Source organism: Diaphorina citri, unplaced genomic scaffold, assembly GCF_000475195.1.
Source record: "Diaphorina citri unplaced genomic scaffold, Diaci psyllid genome assembly version 1.1 scaffold55, whole genome shotgun sequence".
NCBI lineage: Eukaryota > Metazoa > Arthropoda > Insecta > Hemiptera > Psyllidae > Diaphorina > Diaphorina citri.
This window is the reverse complement of record NW_007377492.1, coordinates 265,055-284,648: the sequence shown is the minus strand read 5'-3', so window position 1 is coordinate 284,648 and position 19,594 is coordinate 265,055. Positions and strand designations below refer to the sequence as shown.

General features: G+C 36.7%; 2 protein-coding genes across 2 annotated transcripts in view; both read right to left on the bottom strand.

The window, feature by feature from the left end:
* LOC103517509 (ornithine decarboxylase-like) overlaps nt 1-19,546 on the bottom strand; it is a 23,125-nt gene extending 3,579 nt beyond the window's left edge. Inside the window, exons 1-5 of the mRNA XM_026829382.1 lie at nt 19,262-19,546; nt 9,400-9,560; nt 2,296-2,418; nt 936-1,109; nt 727-728 (exon numbers count right to left, since the gene is read on the bottom strand). Of these exons, the coding sequence (XP_026685183.1) occupies nt 727-728; nt 936-1,109; nt 2,296-2,385 (266 nt within the window). The 5' untranslated portion in view covers nt 2,386-2,418; nt 9,400-9,560; nt 19,262-19,546. The remainder of the gene's footprint in view (nt 1-726; nt 729-935; nt 1,110-2,295; nt 2,419-9,399; nt 9,561-19,261) is intronic.
* Nucleotides 7,370-9,086, bottom strand: LOC103517447 (ornithine decarboxylase-like). The gene is made up of 2 exons (XM_008482482.3): nt 8,846-9,086; nt 7,370-8,230 (listed from the first exon to the last, which is right to left on the bottom strand). Exons 1-2 carry the CDS (start codon nt 8,962-8,964, stop codon nt 8,074-8,076), a joined length of 276 nt encoding a protein of 91 aa, XP_008480704.1. The 5' UTR covers nt 8,965-9,086; the 3' UTR covers nt 7,370-8,073.
* Nucleotides 19,547-19,594: the final 48 nt, after the last annotated feature.

Genomic DNA, 19,594 nt, shown 5'->3' with positions numbered 1-19,594 from the left:
CGCCAAATCCGGGAACATAATCGCGAAATCCGCGAACATAATCGCCAAATCCGCGAACAAAATTGCCAAATCCGCGAACATAATCACAAAATCCGCGAACATAATCGCGAAATCCGCGAACATAATCGCGAAATCCGCGAACATAATCGCGAAATCCGCGAACATAATCACGCCGAACTTAATCGCGAAATCCGCGAACATAATCGCGAAATCCGCGAACATAATCGCGAAATCCGCGAACATAATCGCGAAATCCGATAATCGCCAAATCCGCGAACATAATCGCGAAATCCGCGAACATAATCGGCAAATCCGCGAACAAATCGCCAAATCCGAGAACATAATCGCGAAATCGCGAAATCCGCGAACATAATCGGCAAATCCGCGAACAAATCGCCAAATCCGCGAACATAATCGCGAAATCACATAGGTACGATATGTACATAGGTACGATAGGTGATAGGTAACATAAGACATTGTTATATGAATTAAAAAAAAAAAAAAAAATACCTACAAGTGCATAATATATCTTTATAAACATCAAAAGAATATACTGATAGATTCTGACGTGACTTTGTGAAGATTCATCTTAAGTAAAAGTTCCTGGTTTTCTTCTTATCAAAAGAATAGACCAGTTGCGCTTATTAGGCGAGGTTTCAAATTCAAAGAGCAGAAAAAAGGGGGGGGGGACGAAAAACTAGGGAATTTTTCTTTTTCTTCTACGACTTCTAGATCCCGAGATAAATCGACTTAAAAATACTGGTAAATCTCTTCTTCTTCTTCTTCTTCCTACCCTTTTCCTATTTAAATAGGATCGGCGTTTCTTGTCAGTCTCTTCCAGGCAGCCCTTTTACCGGTAAATCTTATACAACAACAAAAAAAAACATAAATTTGTGTGTTATTTTTCTATTTCTTCTCTTCTCTATTGTGTTTACCTTGGAAGCACAATCAAAGCCAGTGCCAAGGGCAGCGAGTACCTCCAGAACCATCTGGCTGTCATTGCATTTCACAGCATAGTAGGGATCAACACGGGGTAGCTTGAGCTTCCAATCTTCATGCTTCCGTACGATCTCTCCGACATCAAGTACGTAGAATGCATCTTCCTTCATCTGAACACACACACACGTGACACAGTTTTATAATTATTTCAATTCATTTCTTTATTTGCTACTTGTTCAGAAGTCACGTCAATGGAAAATTGCTACCAAAGAACGTCACAAATGAGCAGTTACCAGTGTTATTATAGGGTTAGGTTGAATGCAAAAAAGGAGTGTTCCCCATTAGAGCAATGATTATTGTTATTATAAGGTTAGGTTTAACACAAAAAGAAGCTTTCTTTTTCACTATCTGGCTTCTGAACAATTACCCTTTATTTGATAAATAACACAAAAGAGAAAAGTAACCTTTGTTTTTCTCGAGTCAAATTCTGACTTCTAAGGAGTAAACACACTTTAGCCAGCCTGGTTAGCTTGGAAGGTAGAGTATTTGTAAGCGCTAGGTCACGAAATCCATTCCCACCCGGGGCGAACTTCATCCTAAACAGATACGATTCGTTCTCGGAACGGCTTACATTTTCCTATCCTGTCTTCTATCTCTTTTCGATTTTGGGATGATAAGACCTTTGAAGTTACAGTTTCCTCTATCAAAATTTTTTCCAAGTCTTTATTTGATAAATGACACATAAAGATAGACCTTTGTTTTCCTCAAATCAATATCTGAGGAAGTAAACACTCTTTATTTAACAATGTGACCCTTTAGCTCAGTACCTATTTGAATACTACATCATTCATTTCTTTATTGTTACAAGTCCCATTAAATTAAATGTCGTTTACAAGGACCAAGTAGTATACTCATACAAGTGATAAAGTTATTTACATAAAAGTGATGTAATTCACGTGTACAATGTACTTGGTATCCGTTTCCAAACTGAAATGGTTGGCTAAAACTCGGGTAAAACCCCAACATTATCAGGATAATTGTAAACGGGTACCTGGGTCATATCATCAGTCCTAGGATAGACCATTAAGGATTCTAAAACAAACAGTACAAGTGATAAAGTTATTTACATAAAAGTGATGTAATTCACGTGTACAATGTACTTGGTATCCGTTTCCAAACTGAAATGGTTGGCTGAAACTCGGGTAAAACCCTAATATTATCAGGATAATTGTAAACGGGTACCTGGGTCATATCATCCGTCCTAGGATAGACCATTAAGGATTCTAGGACAAACAGTTTTTAACTTGAGAGAGATATTTTTTGTTCATAAATACGAGAGAAGTTTAATGAACTTACCCCAGAGAGAATGATGCTCTTCATAACATGAACAGCATCATTTCCACGGTCCAGGACATAGATCTGATCTTCAGGGTTTTGGAGCTTCATATTAACGTTAGGATAACAGTTTAAATAAGCAAACTGAAAACAAACAAACCAGTGTCAATTAGCAAACTGAAAAACATAACCCAGGGTCCTAGGACGATATAACGTAATAGTCAGATTTTGCGCTTCCCAATAAAATTTAACAAACAGAGCTATGATATAGTCAGTTAGCCAGGATCACACTAATCACGAATTTATCGGAACGCAAAATTTCTACAGACTACGGAGACAATAAAATTGTATTCAGTAAAAGAAGAAAATCTATGCAAGACCAAAAATTCCATTGCACGAAAACGAAAAATACAAAGATTTGGTATAGAGGGGTGAGGACTGATTAAGACCTATCGGTCAAAATCAATTTGCCTCTTGAAGATAGAAAATTTCACGAAGCCTGGAACATATTTTACACATGAATGTTCTTAACGATACCACCAGATATCAAACAAATTTAATAGGTAACGATACAAGTAATTGTTTAAATTATCATAGAAGGGAAAAGGTAAAAAAAATGACAAACACAAAGCTGAGGTAAAAGTTGTGACAAAATTATACCAATTTTCTTTTTTCTCTCTTTTAAATAAAATGGAACAATACGTACTTGTAGTAGAAGTTAAAGGTGTATGCAGTCATTTATGAAATTAAAAATAATTTTTAGGAATAATTTTTGAGAACACTCGTAGAAAAAAAACTAAAAAAGCTCTACGAGCGGGAACTCTGGACACTCATTCTTGAAACCAAAAAAATACTGAAATCGTGAAAAGGTCAGTGATAACTATTTATACCAAGTTCTTATCTCGTGTGATGAACAACTTTTGATCCCGCAACAGGAATCATCGACTGATTGGAAATACGGTCATGCGTAGAGGTAAAAATCAGTGATAGCAATGTTCCCAGTCTTATCAGTTCAAACAAACATCACATTGAGTCAAGAAATTGATCATGTGCCCCAATAATCTTGAGTGGACGTATTTCATATAATATTTATACAAATCGGACATTTCATATCTTTCCGAGAATTTCATATACGGTGGTAAAATGGTTTGTTCCAGATAACTACGCATTGAAATCATGATTGAAGGTAAAAAATCTTAAATGTACCATAAAACACAATTCTTCCTAAACGACGGAGAATTTCATATACGGTGGTAAAATGGTTTGTTCCAGATAACTACGCATTGAAATCATGATTGAAGGTAAAAAATCTTAAATGTACCTACCATAAAACACAATTCTTCCTAAACGACACGGTTACATCAATAAATTGTCCAACTGATCATCTATTCATTGAACTCTACTTAAGAGGGTTGGGTGGCAGAAAATGCCAAGAAATCATCACCGCCCATCTGCTACTTAATTACCAAAGCTACATTCCATTCAAAAGTTTACCGTGAATAATTTCTTAAAATATCAACTACCTATACCTAAACATATCTACATGAAATGAATTTCACTCCCACCTTTAAAAATCTGGTGTGAACATCACACGACTTTCTATTACATTTACGAAATACGTAAGTATTTGAAGAAAAGAAAAAAAAAACCCTGTACATGTACTTCGTCATGCCGGAGACAGAAGGGCGCACGCTGCGCGACATTGAGGAACATTTCGCCGACAAGGGAAAGACGTTCGTGACGAATATTCGGCGCGCAGAGAAGAAAAGGCATGCCGCTAGAGTGGAAGGGCAGGAGGAAGTGAGAGGGGAGGACAACTTTGGGATGGAGGGTGAAGATGGGAAGTATATCAGTCGGTTTTGAGATGGTAAGAGCTAGAGACTTGAAATTTGGTATGAATCTTTCAAATGTGACAAGGATGCGACACGAAACTTTTGGTTAGGATCGGTGCAACGGTTGGCGGCATTTTACCGCTTTTTGGCGGTTTTCGGTCTAGTTTAACAATATCTCGGGAACGGTATGAGTTAGAGACTTGAAATTTGGTATGTAGTTCACAAATGTGACAAGAATGCAACACAAAACGTTTGGTTGAGATGGGTGCTGCGGTTGGCGGTATTTTGACCGCTTTTGGACAGATTTCGACCGTTTTTTGGCGGTTTTCAGCTATACCGACTAAACGGTTAGAGATATGGTAAAAGTTAGGGTAAAATAATACTCAAATAAGCATCATTCAATAGGATAAGGAAAGTCGTGTGATGTTCACACCAGATTTTTTTTTTTTACTTTCTATTACTACAGTATAGCGGAGCTATACTAGTAATGAAAGTATTGCAATCGGTCCAAATTTTCAAAATCGGGAAATGGGTGGAAATATCCGTTTTGGGGTCCCCTGATTCCAAAAAAGTGGTTTTTAGCCCATGGTCTGTACGTTACGTACGTACGTACGTACGTACGTTACGTACGTACGTACGTTACGTACAGACCATGGGCTAAAAATCACTTTTTTGACATCAGGGGATCCCAAAACGGATATTTCCAACCATTTCCCGATTTTGAAAATTTGGACCGATTGCAATACTTTCATTACTAGTATAGCTCGCTATACTGTAGTAATAGAAAGTAAAAATTTGACATTTATGCTGTGTCAGTGTCGTTTTGGCAACCCAAACTTTGGGCAGTTCGTCAATAAATTTTATTAATTTTCTCTATGTAAGTACCTACTAATCGGGCTTTACTTTGTATCAACCAATGAATCAAATTTTTTTCTAGGTAAGTACGTTTAAGTTTCTAGATAACTAGGCACCTATGTCATAATATTTGTCACGTTTTCTTCAAGTCGATGTTCACCCGGTATGTTTGAGATAACGATGGGAATGAGAACAAATGCAATCTTAACGTCATTGACTCATAGTGGAAGGTTGTAACCATGCGGCCTTCGTGTCTAGACTTTTACCAAGAAATTTTCCATAGTTCAAACGGTTTGCTCTCTTGGATCTAGGTGGTTCGAGTCCAAGGCAAAGAAAAATGAAAATCAGCCGATTACATCACTTTCTTTATCAGGGGATAAGGAAAGTGAAGAATTAGCATATTATTAATAATGGCTCGATATGAGCATGAATACAGGGATCTCAAGTAAAAAAGTAATGCAAAAAGTAACTCCAAATGAAGAACCCTTTGTGATTTCAACATAAAGAGAATATTTTTATTTAAGTCTCGGGTAAACCAAGTTATACTTAGGAGGAAGGTCCCAGTTTTTCCGGTGCCATCATATTCTGTTTTATACACTCGATAATGGCTGATTTATTTTTGTAAAAGGCAGCTTGGATTCTTAGAAACCAAATAAGAAATAATATGGGTTTGCTTTCCATCGTATCATTTTCAAAAATAGAAATATCCGTCTACCTATCCAGTCGTTTACCCCTAGTTCAAATACAAAACCTGTTACAGCATTGGTTCACAACCTTTGCACCACAAGTTCTCATTTCAACTAGCCTTGGTCAACAGAGCTTTTAACCATAAACTCAAATGCAGATTTTAAATATTTTTCTTCAGTTTGTTTTACTTTTTTCCGCGAGAAACCGAATTTTCATTTGTCTTATTTGTCTGTCTTTTTTTTTTTAAAGAACTTTAAAGTCTTGCAAAATAATAGATAGGCTTGTAGAAATTTCGTAAAATAATGAATAATTGACAAGAAAACGAGTCAGCCAGACCTGTACATTATTCTTAAATTATTACAACGAACTCTTTTATTGTGATTGAATGAACTCCAGGGTCTTATAGCCTCATGTTAACTTAATGTTGGTCAATTTTTAAACCCTTTTTTAACTTTTTGTTCAAGTCAGCGCAGCGTTTGCACAGAAGTTTTAACATTCAATTATAAACCCGAGGGTTAATAAGCTTTAAATTAAAATATTTTATGGGTTTTTTATTTAATGTATACTATGTAGACTCCTCAAATTTCGTGTTGAGTTTAGTTCTGTTTTCTATTTGTTGAAATGTTATTCCATTACTTTTTGTTGCATATCGTCGTTTTTACATTCTTGTTTTTATACAAGTTTTATTGATTCTGAACAGTTTTATCGACCTAAGTTTATTGTTTATGTGTTTAGTACATAGCCAGTGCTAAATTTGGGCGCGGAAAATGGTTTTAAACTGTTCAATATTGCAGGGATATTGAGAACAAATTGTATTTTTTTTTTTTAAACTCCAAAATCGAATATGTTTATTGTAATATTTAGAGGCCTTATTTTTTGTACCTATGTGTTTTACTCAAGAATTTATTTTTATTATTTTAGTTGAAATTGTATTCGAAAGAACGTTGTTGTATATATAATGACGACGCGGTTAATAAAAGGTATACTCGTAATTTAATATTTGTTTGTTTTTACCTTTTGCTAGATTAACCTTCATAATTATTTTCATTTTTGTGTTCTTCTCATGGTCGTGGAAATCAATATATATTTTTTTTTTTTCAAAAGTAATCACAATCGGGTTGTCATGCTATTAATAAAATGGATGACACCAAAGGTGTTCAAAATCATGGTTTGAACATAATTCATGTACCCTCAGTGCCTCATTCCACAAAGTGACTTTTCAGTCTCACTCTGGCAGTATAGGAGGGTATATTCTTCTGTTTTATTCCCAGTCATGATACTGAATAATCCCTTATTGAGCAACAATATGTCCAATGTCCATGGGTCCAATGTCCGATCCAGTGATATATTTGATAACACTCGTTATCAAATATATCACTGGATCGGAAATTTTGTCTCAAAACAAGAACAATTTTATTTAACGTGACGATTTTTTAAAAGACTGTAAATTTTATATTTTATCTATCTTCTTGATGTTATAACTTTGTTAAGAAAATATTCTTGACATTTCGTGTTTTTGAGTATGAAAATTTCGTAGAAATAAATTGAAGAGATTATTTTTAATATATTTTGTCTTCTTCTTTTCAATATTATTATATTGACAGTGCAGGACAGTTCAGTTTTAAAACAATTTTACTGGAAGGTTATTCAACTGTAGTCGAATGAATCATGATCTAAGCTGCAAGAAAAATCGTAAAATGAAACAAACGAACACTAAGAAATAATTCATAAAATTTGTATATTTAAATCATCTATTGACTTAAAACACAAAAGCTGCCCCTTTGCTTTATTGTAAACCTTGTTAATATGAAATACCTTTCTAAGAAAGATATTACCTACGAAAATCTAATACATGAAATTAGTAATAAAACTTATTAATTTTTAACCTATGCCCTGGGTTTTTGAAAAATGTTAAAATGTAAATAAAGAAAAATAGAAATAATAATGAAGATATTCAACGCGATTGAAACACCACGCACACGTCAATGTGTTTGAAATTGATTTTCCATGTTATAGGAAACTCGAGTTATTTTCACTTAAAACCTGACCCTGTAAAATGGAATAAATTCAAATTTACAAACATAAAAAGAGGAACTAGAATTTTGGCTAGGCAGATATAGACTGCAAATATTTAACATAAATTCTGAGGTTATCAGAGTTTGGGTCACGAGATAGGAAATGGAATTATAATGATGAAATGCATAAGACTAGAGCACAAGTTTATATAAAAACCCGTTTGTCAAAAAGAAGAAAATCAACACAGAAACATTGAAATGTGCGCAAGTTGTCCGGCTATATCAAACGGAGATAACATGAATCCAAGTGTTGATTTGCTTTTGAAGAAGGAAGAGAAAGATATTGCGTTCGGTTTGGGAATATTTGAATTTAAACTGTTCTGTAGGATACAGGGTGAATGCATTGGTTGTCAGTTGGTCGTAGCGACTTCTCCCACATAGGAAAATGGAATAATGTCTTCGTAATCATCCATATGAGGTAGTTCATCCCAGGAGTCATTGCGTACTGGTTGATTCTCCTTGATGAAATGATCCTGAGTCAGGGGAAGGCGGTCTTTCAACATGAGCCTGAGGGATAGAACAACAAAATAACAACACGTGCTGAACTAAACACCTGTGTTTATCTAAAAAAGGAGGAGAGAAAAATCGATCCGGATTTACCAGTGACAGCATTAGCTTTAGATTATTGTTCTAAGAGAAGGAATTGCAAAGGAGGTCCGGGCTAATTCTTTCAAGATGGACCTTCACAAAGTTACAGAATCTTCAATCTATCGTCTAAGAGAAGGAATTGCAAAGGAGGTCCGGGCTAATTCTTTCCCATTACCTTGTAGAGGTTCCCTATACATATTCGATCGATTTTGATGAAATTTTTTGTGGTTGTTAAAAAGAGTACTTCGGGTGACATTGAAATTGTCTACTTGAAATTGTCACATTCCATCCTGATTCAAAATGGCGGCGCTTCAAAGTTATTCCTCTTATGCCGCGCTGATCCCGTACAAAGGACGGGTAAACCACTACTTTTATCCTAAACAGATGAGGTTCGTTCTCGGTATGGCAAGCCTACTCACCTATGTCTCCTATCCTATCGTCCTTGTCTCTTTGCTTTCGGGATGATAGAACCTTAGCAGTTACAGTTAAAAAAAAAAAAAAAAAAAAAAAAAAAAAAACATTCCCATCACTCACCAGATGTGTTCCTCAATAACAGCATGGACCTTGGGAATGGGAAATCCATTGAACGTGGAAGCCACGGGTAATGTGTACGCTCCCATGTCTCTATAGATCAACCAACTTCCCACTGGCATCTCAGGCAGGAGAATGTCATCGTTGACCTTATCCAGACCATCGCATGTAGGACCCCAGACAGAACTCGGTACCAGGGTCTCACGGTATGGGTACTGAAAACAAGGGAAAATTTACATGGTTAACTCTACAAGAAAAATCTTCGGCGCTAAAAAAAAGCTGCCTTTTGCAAGGAATAAAAGAAAAAAGAGTAAATAAAAATAGGGGTAAAATTAAACAAAAGAAACATAAAAAAAATCACCATAAAATAATAATAATCTAACTACTTAAGGGGCGAGATTGATGCTTGAGGCGTCCACCAGGATCACTGAAGTTAAACAACGTTACACGTGGTTAGTATCCGGACGGGTGACCATCTGGGTGAGTTTAATGTGAGTAGGTGGGTAACCTAAAGAGGGAACATACTTAACATAACATGGTATATTGGAAATACTTACGAGGCAGCAAAGTTCAGGTTGAGTCGTAACTTGGTTACGATATCACTAGAACAATGTCAGAGTTATGATGAAGAGGAGTGTCACCAAGGAGGGTCAGCGTTGAGAGAGTCGATCCAGTTGACTAGACGACAGCAGCGAAGGTTTACCAGCCTACCCGAACCCTGGAATAGAACAGAATTATACAGCGTTAGAATAGAATCGAATTACATAAAACTAGAAGAGCATTATCCCTGTATCCCAAGTCTAAAATAGATTAAAATATATAATTCAACGTTGTACGGCTCGCCAGGTCTTTGAATTAACTCCATACCCGGTGAAAATCATGGGCATGATTAACAAGGAGGGTCAGCGTTGAGAGAGTCGATCCAGTTGACTAGACGACAGCAGCGAAGGTTTACCAGCCTACCCGAACCCTGGAATAGAATAGAACAGAATTATACAGCGTTAGAATAGAATCGAATTACATAAAATTAGAAGAGCATTATCCATGTATCCCAAGTCTAAAATAGATTAAAATATGTAATTCAACGTTGTACGGCTCGCCAAGTCTTTGAATTAACTCCATACCCGGTGAAAATCATGGGCATGATACATCCCTTAGGAGTGAACTCAAAACCCACCGTGTATGGACAAATGAAACCGCAGAGCCCATAGATAGAGTAAAAGAAAAAGAACGTTATACGGCCTGGGCACTATCAATTTTTTTTTGTCAATATTGCTGAAAATATTTGTATTGTCAATAGTATGCGTCAATATATTGACAATCTTTCTTATCTTGTCAATAGGTCCACACTATTGATATTTTTACAGCATTGACAAAAATAAAATGAAAAACTGAACGGGACGCCGGGACACCCCCTGAAATTCGGGACTGTCCCGGCCAATTCGGGACGTTTGGCAAGCCTAGGCATGATACACCTTAGGAGTGAACTCAAAACCCACCGCGTATGGACAAATGAAACCGCAGAGCCCATAGATAGAGTAAAAGAAAAAGAACGTTATACGGCCTGTGCACTATCAATTTTTTTGTCAATATTTGTATTGTCAATAGTATGCGTCAATATATTGACAATCTTTCTTATCTTGTCAATAGGTCCACATTATTCATATTTTTACAGCATTGACAGGAATATTGATAGTGAGTGCGAATGGTATAAGCGTGGTATCGAATTACACAGATACAGAAGAGAACTGCCTGTCTGCCTGACCTCTAGATATAAATATGCAGCGTTAGACTAAAATCAAATTACACATTGACGCATTTAGATGGAATCAAAGCATCCAATCCATCCCAACCCTGAAATAGATATCAATTAGGACATATCAAATAACTACCGGAGGGACTCCACAAAATCCCACTTGTGTTTTCCTTTCGCAATATTCAGGAGGTAATTGTAGGAATATGCCTGGCAATGTTCCATGTTTAAAATACGCGTTTACTTCTTTTGCTTTGCTATGCTCCCGTTCGTCAGCCTTTTCCAATCAACTCGTCGTTCACTTCTTTAATAACATTGTGAAGATCTATCTGTTGGGTCGATTTCGGGGACTCAATAAATCACGTGCAAAGTAGCTTCATGGAACAGGGCTCAGGCGAAAGTTTTTTTTTTCTTTTTTAAATAATAATAAATAAAAAATAACAGCTTCCCCCATGATAAGATAAGAACATTTTTATCGTACAAAAAACAAAAATATAAAGCATGGTACAAAGTCAATTAAAATGAATTGTCATGCACTGTCCACAAATCTCAGGGTCTCATGTATTTATTGGGGAGTAGGGGCATTACAGCATTGGTTCACAACCTTTGCACCACAAGTTCTCATTTCAACTAGCCTTGGTCAACAGAGCTTTCAACCATAAACTCAAATGCGCCTTGTACCCAATTCCACAGATTATCGCCAAGTCATTTCAGTACGAACGCGAAATTTTGAACCATGAGTTATGAGATTAAAGGTCCACGCACACTTATCCGTCACGGATAAGTTTCGTCTCAGTTCCGTCTAGCTTGTTCCATATTACTTTACATTGGATCAAATGCAGGATAGCACACTTATCCAGCACGGAGATGGACTGAATCCTTTTGGACTGTTTGCCCCTACACCTAAGCTTCAGGTTGGCTTTTTGTCTACAATCTCATAATCTGTGCTGGATAAGTGTGCGGTCATGCATTTGGTCCAACGTAAAGTAATATGGAACAAGTAATAAGGAACAGATCCATGAACTTTTAAAAGTAGTTATGTGTTACATATTACATAGGAGACTTTTCTTTTTCGTTATCCCCTCAGGTGTGGCTTTATCTGTCCTTTGGCTCTGACCCTGAGCAGTTGTAAGTTATAAGCATGCAGGTGACTTGGAAATCACGAGTCAAGACCTACCTAGCTTTATCTGTCCTTTGGCTCTGACCCTGAGCAGTTGTAAGTTATAAGCATGCAGGTGACTTGGAAATCACGAGTCAAGACCTACCTAACCTTTGATAACATTCATTGCAAGTGCTTCGGGACGGAAAACAAAATCCCCTAGTTGGATGTTGATAACTTTGGACGAGTAGGAGGTCCACTCTTATCAATTTTTGCGCTAGTGCCGTTAGGGGATAAACCAATAGATAACCCTTATCACATAGAAACAGGGTTTTATAAAGGTTTTAGAAACAGATGAGGTGTTTTTTTAGGACTATTCTTGCTATCTGGAGGGTCAACTCTGAACTTTGAATATTTATCGAACATTTGGCAGAGGTCAAAAAATCAGGTCAAAGCTGACTTTTTGACCCCTCCCAAATGTTCGATTTTCATACGTATTATTAAAGTACGAGTATTAACTGCTGTGTTGTACAAATTGACTACCAAACATGACTGACACACCAAGGAACAAGGCGATTCTGTCACCAGTCCCCCCCAATAAAGATTGTACTTGCACCATTTCAATTTATCTATGTTAGAGTCAATCGTTAAATATTAAAAGTTTAGCCCATGTCACAATGATTTCTAGTTTGCGGCTTTTGATATAATTGGTGCTACGTATTATGATAAACACTACGGTAGTGTGCTATGCGAGAGCTAATACTTAATAGGTATTCAGAATAAAGCAGAAAAGAACCATCCATCCATACTGTTAGAGTCAATCGTTAGGTAAATATTAAAACTTTAGCCCATGTCACAATGATTTCTAGTTCGCGGCTTTTGATATAATTGGTGCTACGTATTATGATAAACACTACGGTAGCGTGCTATGCGAGAGCTAATACTTAATAGGTATTCAGAATAAAGCAGAAAAGAACCATCCATACGGGGAATGGTAAGCGTGATAGCATTGGAGATTAACCATGTTTCTTAAGAACACGAGTCACACGAGCTTCGTTAGTGCCAATTAATTAAACACTCGGATTTATTCTAATCAATCTGTGACAAGTTACAATGGTGAATTTACAGATAACAGAAATCACTAGCGAGAGTGAATCAATCGATAAGACTTCACGTAACAGTAAGGAAACAAATTACGAGGAATTAAACAGCTCACGAATTGAAAATAAATTTAGATGTGAAGTACTTTGACTGTAGAACATAGGTAATCATATTTTACGTACATCTTCTAATAGTAGTTTTAGTTGATGAAAATCATGGGACGTTCGTAATTTCCTATCCACTAACCACTTTTCTTAAGAACACGAGTCACACGAGCTTCGTTAGTGCCAATTAATTAAACACTCGGATTTATTCTAATCAATCTGTGACAAGTTACAATGGTGAATTTACAGATAACAGAAATCACTAGCGAGAGTGAATCAATCGATAAGACTTCACGTAACAGTAAGGAAACAAATTACGAGGAATTAAACAGCTCACGAATTGAAGATAAATTTAGATGTGAAGTACTTTGACTGTAGAACATAGGTAATCATATTTTACGTAATCTTCTAATAGTAGTTTTAGTTCATGAAAATCATGGGACGTTCGTAATTTCCTATCCACTAATCACGTTACAGCATTGGTTCACAACCTTTGCACCACAAGTTCTCATTTCAACTAGCCTTGGTCAACAGAGCTTTTAACCATAAACTCAAATGCGCCTTGTACCCAATTCCACAGAGTATCGCCAAGTCATTTCAGTACGAACGCGAAATTTTGAACCATGAGTTATGAGATTAAAGGTCCACGCACACTTATCCGTCACGGATAAGTTTCGTCTCAGTTCCGTCTAGCTTGTTCCATACATTGGATCAAATGCAGGATAGCACACTTATCGAGCACGGAGATGGACTGAATCCTTTTGGACTGTTTGCCCATACACCTAAGCTTCAGGTTGGCTTTTTGTCTATAATCTCATAATCTGTGCTGGATAAGTGTGCGGTCATGCATTTGGTCCAACGTAAAGTAATATTGTAAAAGGCAGCTTGGATTCTTAGAAACCAAATAAGAAATAATATGGGTTTGCTTTCCATCGTATCATTTTCAAAAATAGAAATATCTGTCTACCTATCCAGTCGTTTACCCCTAGTCCAAATACAAAACCTAGATACCTGTGCACAAAAATAAACTGCAGAATACCCTCCTTATTTCTGAGACCCAGACCGAAAAAAAGGTAAAGATAGTAGGTACTATTATTATAAACTCGCCACAATGGAGGTTGTAGGTAAAGTCTTTTGTGTTTACCCGTAACATCCAACATTTTCTCCCTTTTTGGAACCGGGCGTTCAATATTCGTACTCGGTCGAATTTAAACACGGCGACAAAGACTAGTGTCACCCATTATAGTAGCGCCGCGGCGGCTTAAAGAATAGAACGAAAAATAAATTGTAATTGTGTTAAGCATGAAAACTTGTCACATAATATGGTTCTCCGTTTAATCCAGTACAGTAAATTTCACTTGACTTGGACTCGAACCACAAAGCTCCAGATCCAAAGTCCACCGCGCTAACCGCTACAACTTGGGTGGGTATTTTTGTTTGGGATGGTCCCACATCTCGCAATAAACATCGCACTACGTAATAAAAATAATCATCTACATATACAAAACCTTCACCTAAGAGCTAACAGCGTACCATATTATTGGTTTTTCCACGTCAAGGTTTAGATGTTAATACACAAGGCACAAATGACGCACTGTTTTCCAATACAGTAATTCTTGTTAAGACCAATATCCCTAATCTGGACAACAACAAAAACAGGGGCTAGGGGCCATTTGATTTACTCGTACAGAGTTTACAACTTTGTTGATTGCAAATGGGGGAAAACGCAACAAAGCGGGTTGAGTAGTTTTTTCTTCAAAGAAGTTTGATAGAGACAACTGATGTAACTACTCGGGTTTTATCGTCCTGAAATCGACGAAAGCCACGATAGGAAAGAGCCTCCTCGGGCGTTTAAGATAACACCTCCCCGGGCGGGAATCGAACCCGCGACCTAGCGCATACAAGGCAGTCGCACTACCCTCCAAGCTATTTAGCATAGGTAGTTTTTTAATTCAAATTTTACTTAATTCTTTGGTGGGTACAATGGCGGAAGGAATAGGTAGAGAAAATAAGCTCTTTCACATCTTGAGTCCTCTTGCTCTAGAGCTGAAGAACTTAGGTTAGAAAGGTTAGGCACCGTCAGGCTGTGTTTATGTACTGGGCTGAGCTAGGCCATTGTTGGCCTTTAAGCGTGTAAAGTTGGCGGGAAATTCGAAATTTTGATTTTTTTTTCCGCAACTTGTACAATCTGAATTCATTTTTTTACTTTTTATCTTTAGTTTGCACGTTTATATTATACTTTTCATTTATATTAGCTATTAAAAACAAGCGAATTACAAAGCAAACAAAAATAAATATAAAATAAATTTTAAAAATTGCTGCCGGGACAGCTCCAAGCTCATCCTAGCCCGGTACATAAACACACCGTCAAGTATGGTTTGTAACTGGATCAGTGCAGAGGTTTTACAGTCAGACCCTGCAATGAGATTTCTGTTTCCAGCACCTAAAAAAACTATAGGTTTAGAATTAGCCACTTAACCTCCTGTGCCCCCTTAGGGCTTTGTAGGAATAGGGAATGCTAAGTACCTACCTAATTTGAAAGCACCAAAAGAAAAGTAAGTACCTAAGTATTAGGTAAATACATGGCTTGTTCTTGTACAGACAAATTTATTTTCATCACTATACATTTGGGTAACTATGTACTAAGTGTGTACAAGTAATTATCATTTTGTGGATACATATTGTATCATCCTCATTAGGTCATTTGTTTTGACATTATTTAATTACTCATTAGCTAAACCAAGAGGTGAGTCATTGTTTAAAGTACAGCCTATTTTCCCTTGATAAATAAAATTGTCACAACCAACCTCAGAATTGTAGTTAAAATAGATTTCAGATCTGTAAGTTGGTGGTTCAAGTCCAAATCAAGTTAGAAAATTTAGTGTGGTGTGTTCATTGGGGAATGGTTGACATTATTTAATTACTCATTAGCTAAACCAAGAGGTGAGTCATTGTTTAAAGTACAGCCTATTTTCCCTTGATAAATAAAATTGTTACAACCAACCTCAGAATTGTAGTTAAAATAGATTTCAGATCTGTAAGTTGGTGGTTCAAGTCCAAATCAAGTTATAAAATTTAGTGTGGTGTGTTCATTGGGGAATGACATTTCCATCACACCAATCAAAGATTTCTTCTTATGTTGCATGTCATGACCTCTTTAGGGGTCAGAAGCTACATACCATTAGTTGACACCTAAAATTTAAATATCTAAATTTCCTAAATATGGGCTGTTCAATCTCATGTTAATGTTAGTCAGTCTCTGAAAAAGTCTGGGGCTATGCCCAAGCATGTTTACGAGAATGATCAGTGACTGCTTAGGAGTTTAGGCTAATAAGTTTCTAAAGTGTTCTCAGGAGCAAGATAGAAAAAAAAATGAGAGAGAGAGAGAGAGAGAGAGAGAGTTTGCAGACTCTGTGGCATGTGATTTTCATGTATTTCGTATTTCAGAAGACTCTGCTATCTACAAGCCCTGACCCTCCCAACACTTTGACCTCGTTCAATAAATGTCTCTGCACTTCCCACTCCATGTGCATAAAAAAGTTACTACTGCTATGTGGATTAAAAAGTAAGGAGTATCGTTTGTAGAATAGGCCACTGGCGATAAATCTGAAGACTTGCACATCTCAGGGATCAAAAGAGCTAGGTGCTCAGTGGCCTGTTACACATGAAAACTTTATCCCACACAGTGAATTGTGGGATGAATTTGGCAGTAGAAACGCAAACAGTGTCTCCACTCTTAGTGATTTTTCACTAAATTTAGTGAATTCTTGGCAAATCTAGTGATTTAGTGATTTGAGGTCAAAATCTAGTGATTTTTGAAAGAAATGTAATTTCATTGCAAAATTGCTCCGAAAGCTGAAAAAAATTGACCATTTTTTCAGAAACCTACCGTTTTGCCCCTTCAAATTTGTCGCGTATGCAATGTGCACTGCTTTTAATTTGGTGAAAAGTCCCGAGCCTGAGCCGCCCACGGCGGCCAATTTTTGGTCGAAAATTTCCTATCTTAAAATACTCCCCATGTAATGACGGATCATTAAAAAGAGTCCAAAAATTGAACTTTGTTTTTCGACCGCCTACGGCAGCCAATTTTCGACCAAAAATTTTATACTCCCCGTGTGATAAGGAATCATATAAGTAAAGTATAAAAAAAATGATTTTTTTTCGAAGTTCGAAGCAACATTGACTTTGGTTGATATCTGGATGGGTGACTATCCGATTTTTACCAAATTGTTACAGTCGCGTCCTTCGAACATATCGGTATATATCATACCAAATTTCATCGCTTTACGACAAACCGTTCTTGAGATATTTTGTTCACAACCTTTTCAACATTTTCCACGAAATAAGGGTTAAGTAACAATTACTTTGGTTAATATCTGGATGGGTGATTATCCGATTTTTACCGAATTGTTACAGTCGCGTCCTTAGATCATACCGGGAACACATACCAAATTTCATTTCTCTACGACAAATCGTTCTTGAGATATTTTGTTCACAACTTTCAACTTTTTCCCATTTGAACCTGTAGTACGTACGTACGTAACGTACAGACCATGGGCTAAAAATCACTTTTTTGACATCAGGGGATCCCAAAACGGATATTTCCAACCATTTCCCGATTTTGAAAATTTGGACCGATTGCAATACTTTCATTACTAGTATAGCTCGCTATACTGTAGTAATAGAAAGTAAAAATTTGACATTTATGCTGTGTCAGTGTCGTTTTGGCAACCCAAACTTTGGGCAGTTCGTCAATAAATTTTATTAATTTTCTCTATGTAAGTACCTACTAATCGAGCTTTGCTTTGTATCAACCAATGAATCAAATTTTTTTCTAGGTAAGTACCTACGTTAAAGTTTCTAGAAATGTAGGCACCTATGTCATAATATTTGTCACGTTTTCTACAGTGTTGCACTGTGTCAGTGTCGTTTTGGCAACCCAAACTTTGGGCAGTTCGTCAATAAATTTTATTAATTTTCTCTATGTAAGTACCTACTAATCGGGCTTTACTTTGTATCAACCAATGAATCAAATTTTTTTCTAGGTAAGTACGTTTAAGTTTCTAGATAACTAGGCACCTATGTCATAATATTTGTCACGTTTTCAATCCGCGACCATAATCGCGAAATCCGCGAACATAATCGCGAAATCCGCGAATCCAAGGGACCAGCTCATTTTTTCGTTTAAGGCTGTTTAATACAACATTTTCTCGTTTATAAAGGTTTAGCAAAGAAGTGGAAGAGCAAACTGATGAAAGCATGACAAATTTAAACAAGACAAGTTAAGAACAAATTCTGATTTATAGAGGTAGGTACCTAATTTTAAAGTTAAAAAACGCGTCCCGAATTTTTTCTGGGACAAAAACGGAAATTCGGGACAAAACGCCCCAAAATGAAAAACTGAACGGGACGCCGGGACACCCCCTGAAATTCGGGACTGTCCCGGCCAATTCGGGACGTTTGGCAAGCCTAGGCATGATACACCTTAGGAGTGAACTCAAAACCCACCGCGTATGGACAAATGAAACCGCAGAGCCCATAGATAGAGTAAAAGAAAAAGAACGTTATACGGCCTGTGCACTATCAATTTTTTTGTCAATATTTGTATTGTCAATAGTATGCGTCAATATATTGACAATCTTTCTTATCTTGTCAATAGGTCCACACTATTGATATTTTTACAGCATTGACAAAAATATTGACAGGAATATTGATAGTGAGTGCGAATGGTATAAGCGTGGTATCGAATTACACAGATACAGAAGAGAACTGCCTGTCTGCCTGACCTCTAGATATAAGTATGCAGCGTTAGACTAAAATCAAATTACACATTGACGCATTTAGATGGAAGCAAATCATCCAATCCATCCCAACCCTGAAATAGATATCAATTAGGACATATCAAATAACTACCGGAGGGACTCCACAAAATCCCACTTGTGTTTTCCTTTCGCAATATTCAGGAGGTAATTGTAGGAATATGCCTGGCAATGTTCCATGTTTAAAATACGCGTTTCCTTCTTTTGCTTTGCCATGGTCCCGATCGTCAGCCTTTTCCAATCAACTCGTCGTTCACTTCTTTAGTAACATTGTGAAGATCTTCTATCTGTTGGAGAAATCTAGTGATTTTCAAGTCAAATCTAGTGATTTATTTTCCTCGAATCTAGTGATTTTTAAAAATTTGGAGTGGAGACCCTGAACGCAAAGTAAATTTGCCATATCTGTTCAATGAAGGATTGCTTTTGTGGAGTGGAGCGTGATTTGTATTATTTTCTTGGGAAGTTCATTTGCTTTATTTGCCCTTACTCTGGAATACAACATGATGGGAAATGAAGCCTGAACTTATGGTAGTTTCAACTTACTTCAAGAACGGATGCACTCCATCCCTTTGGCTGGTGTTCAATTAATGACGGAATTGTGATGGATTTTTAAATACCTCGACAAAAATTAAATTAAACTTGGAAAACAGAGTTTGTTCAAAACTAAATGTGCACAACATACGCTTGAATAGTAAAAACCAATGGTAGAAAATCGATAGTAGGTATTGGGTATCACCGTCACGTAATTACCACTTGAAATTTAAGATTCTTCAAAAGTTTAAAATCTTATAAATGCGGAAAAAGACACACAGATACAAGTTTAAATTCTGGCAAAAGAAAACTGAATTCAAACTGGAATAGTAAAAACCAATGGTA

Bases quoted from the DNA above. Each gene is read 5' to 3' on its own strand.
- LOC103517447 (XM_008482482.3), bottom strand. From the start codon at position 8,964: ATGCCAGTGGGAAGTTGGTTGATCTATAGAGACATGGGAGCGTACACA. The intron at 8,231-8,845 runs GTGAGTGATGGG...TCTATCCCTCAG, and splicing joins GTTATTGAGGAACACATCTG to GCTCATGTTGAAAGACCGCC.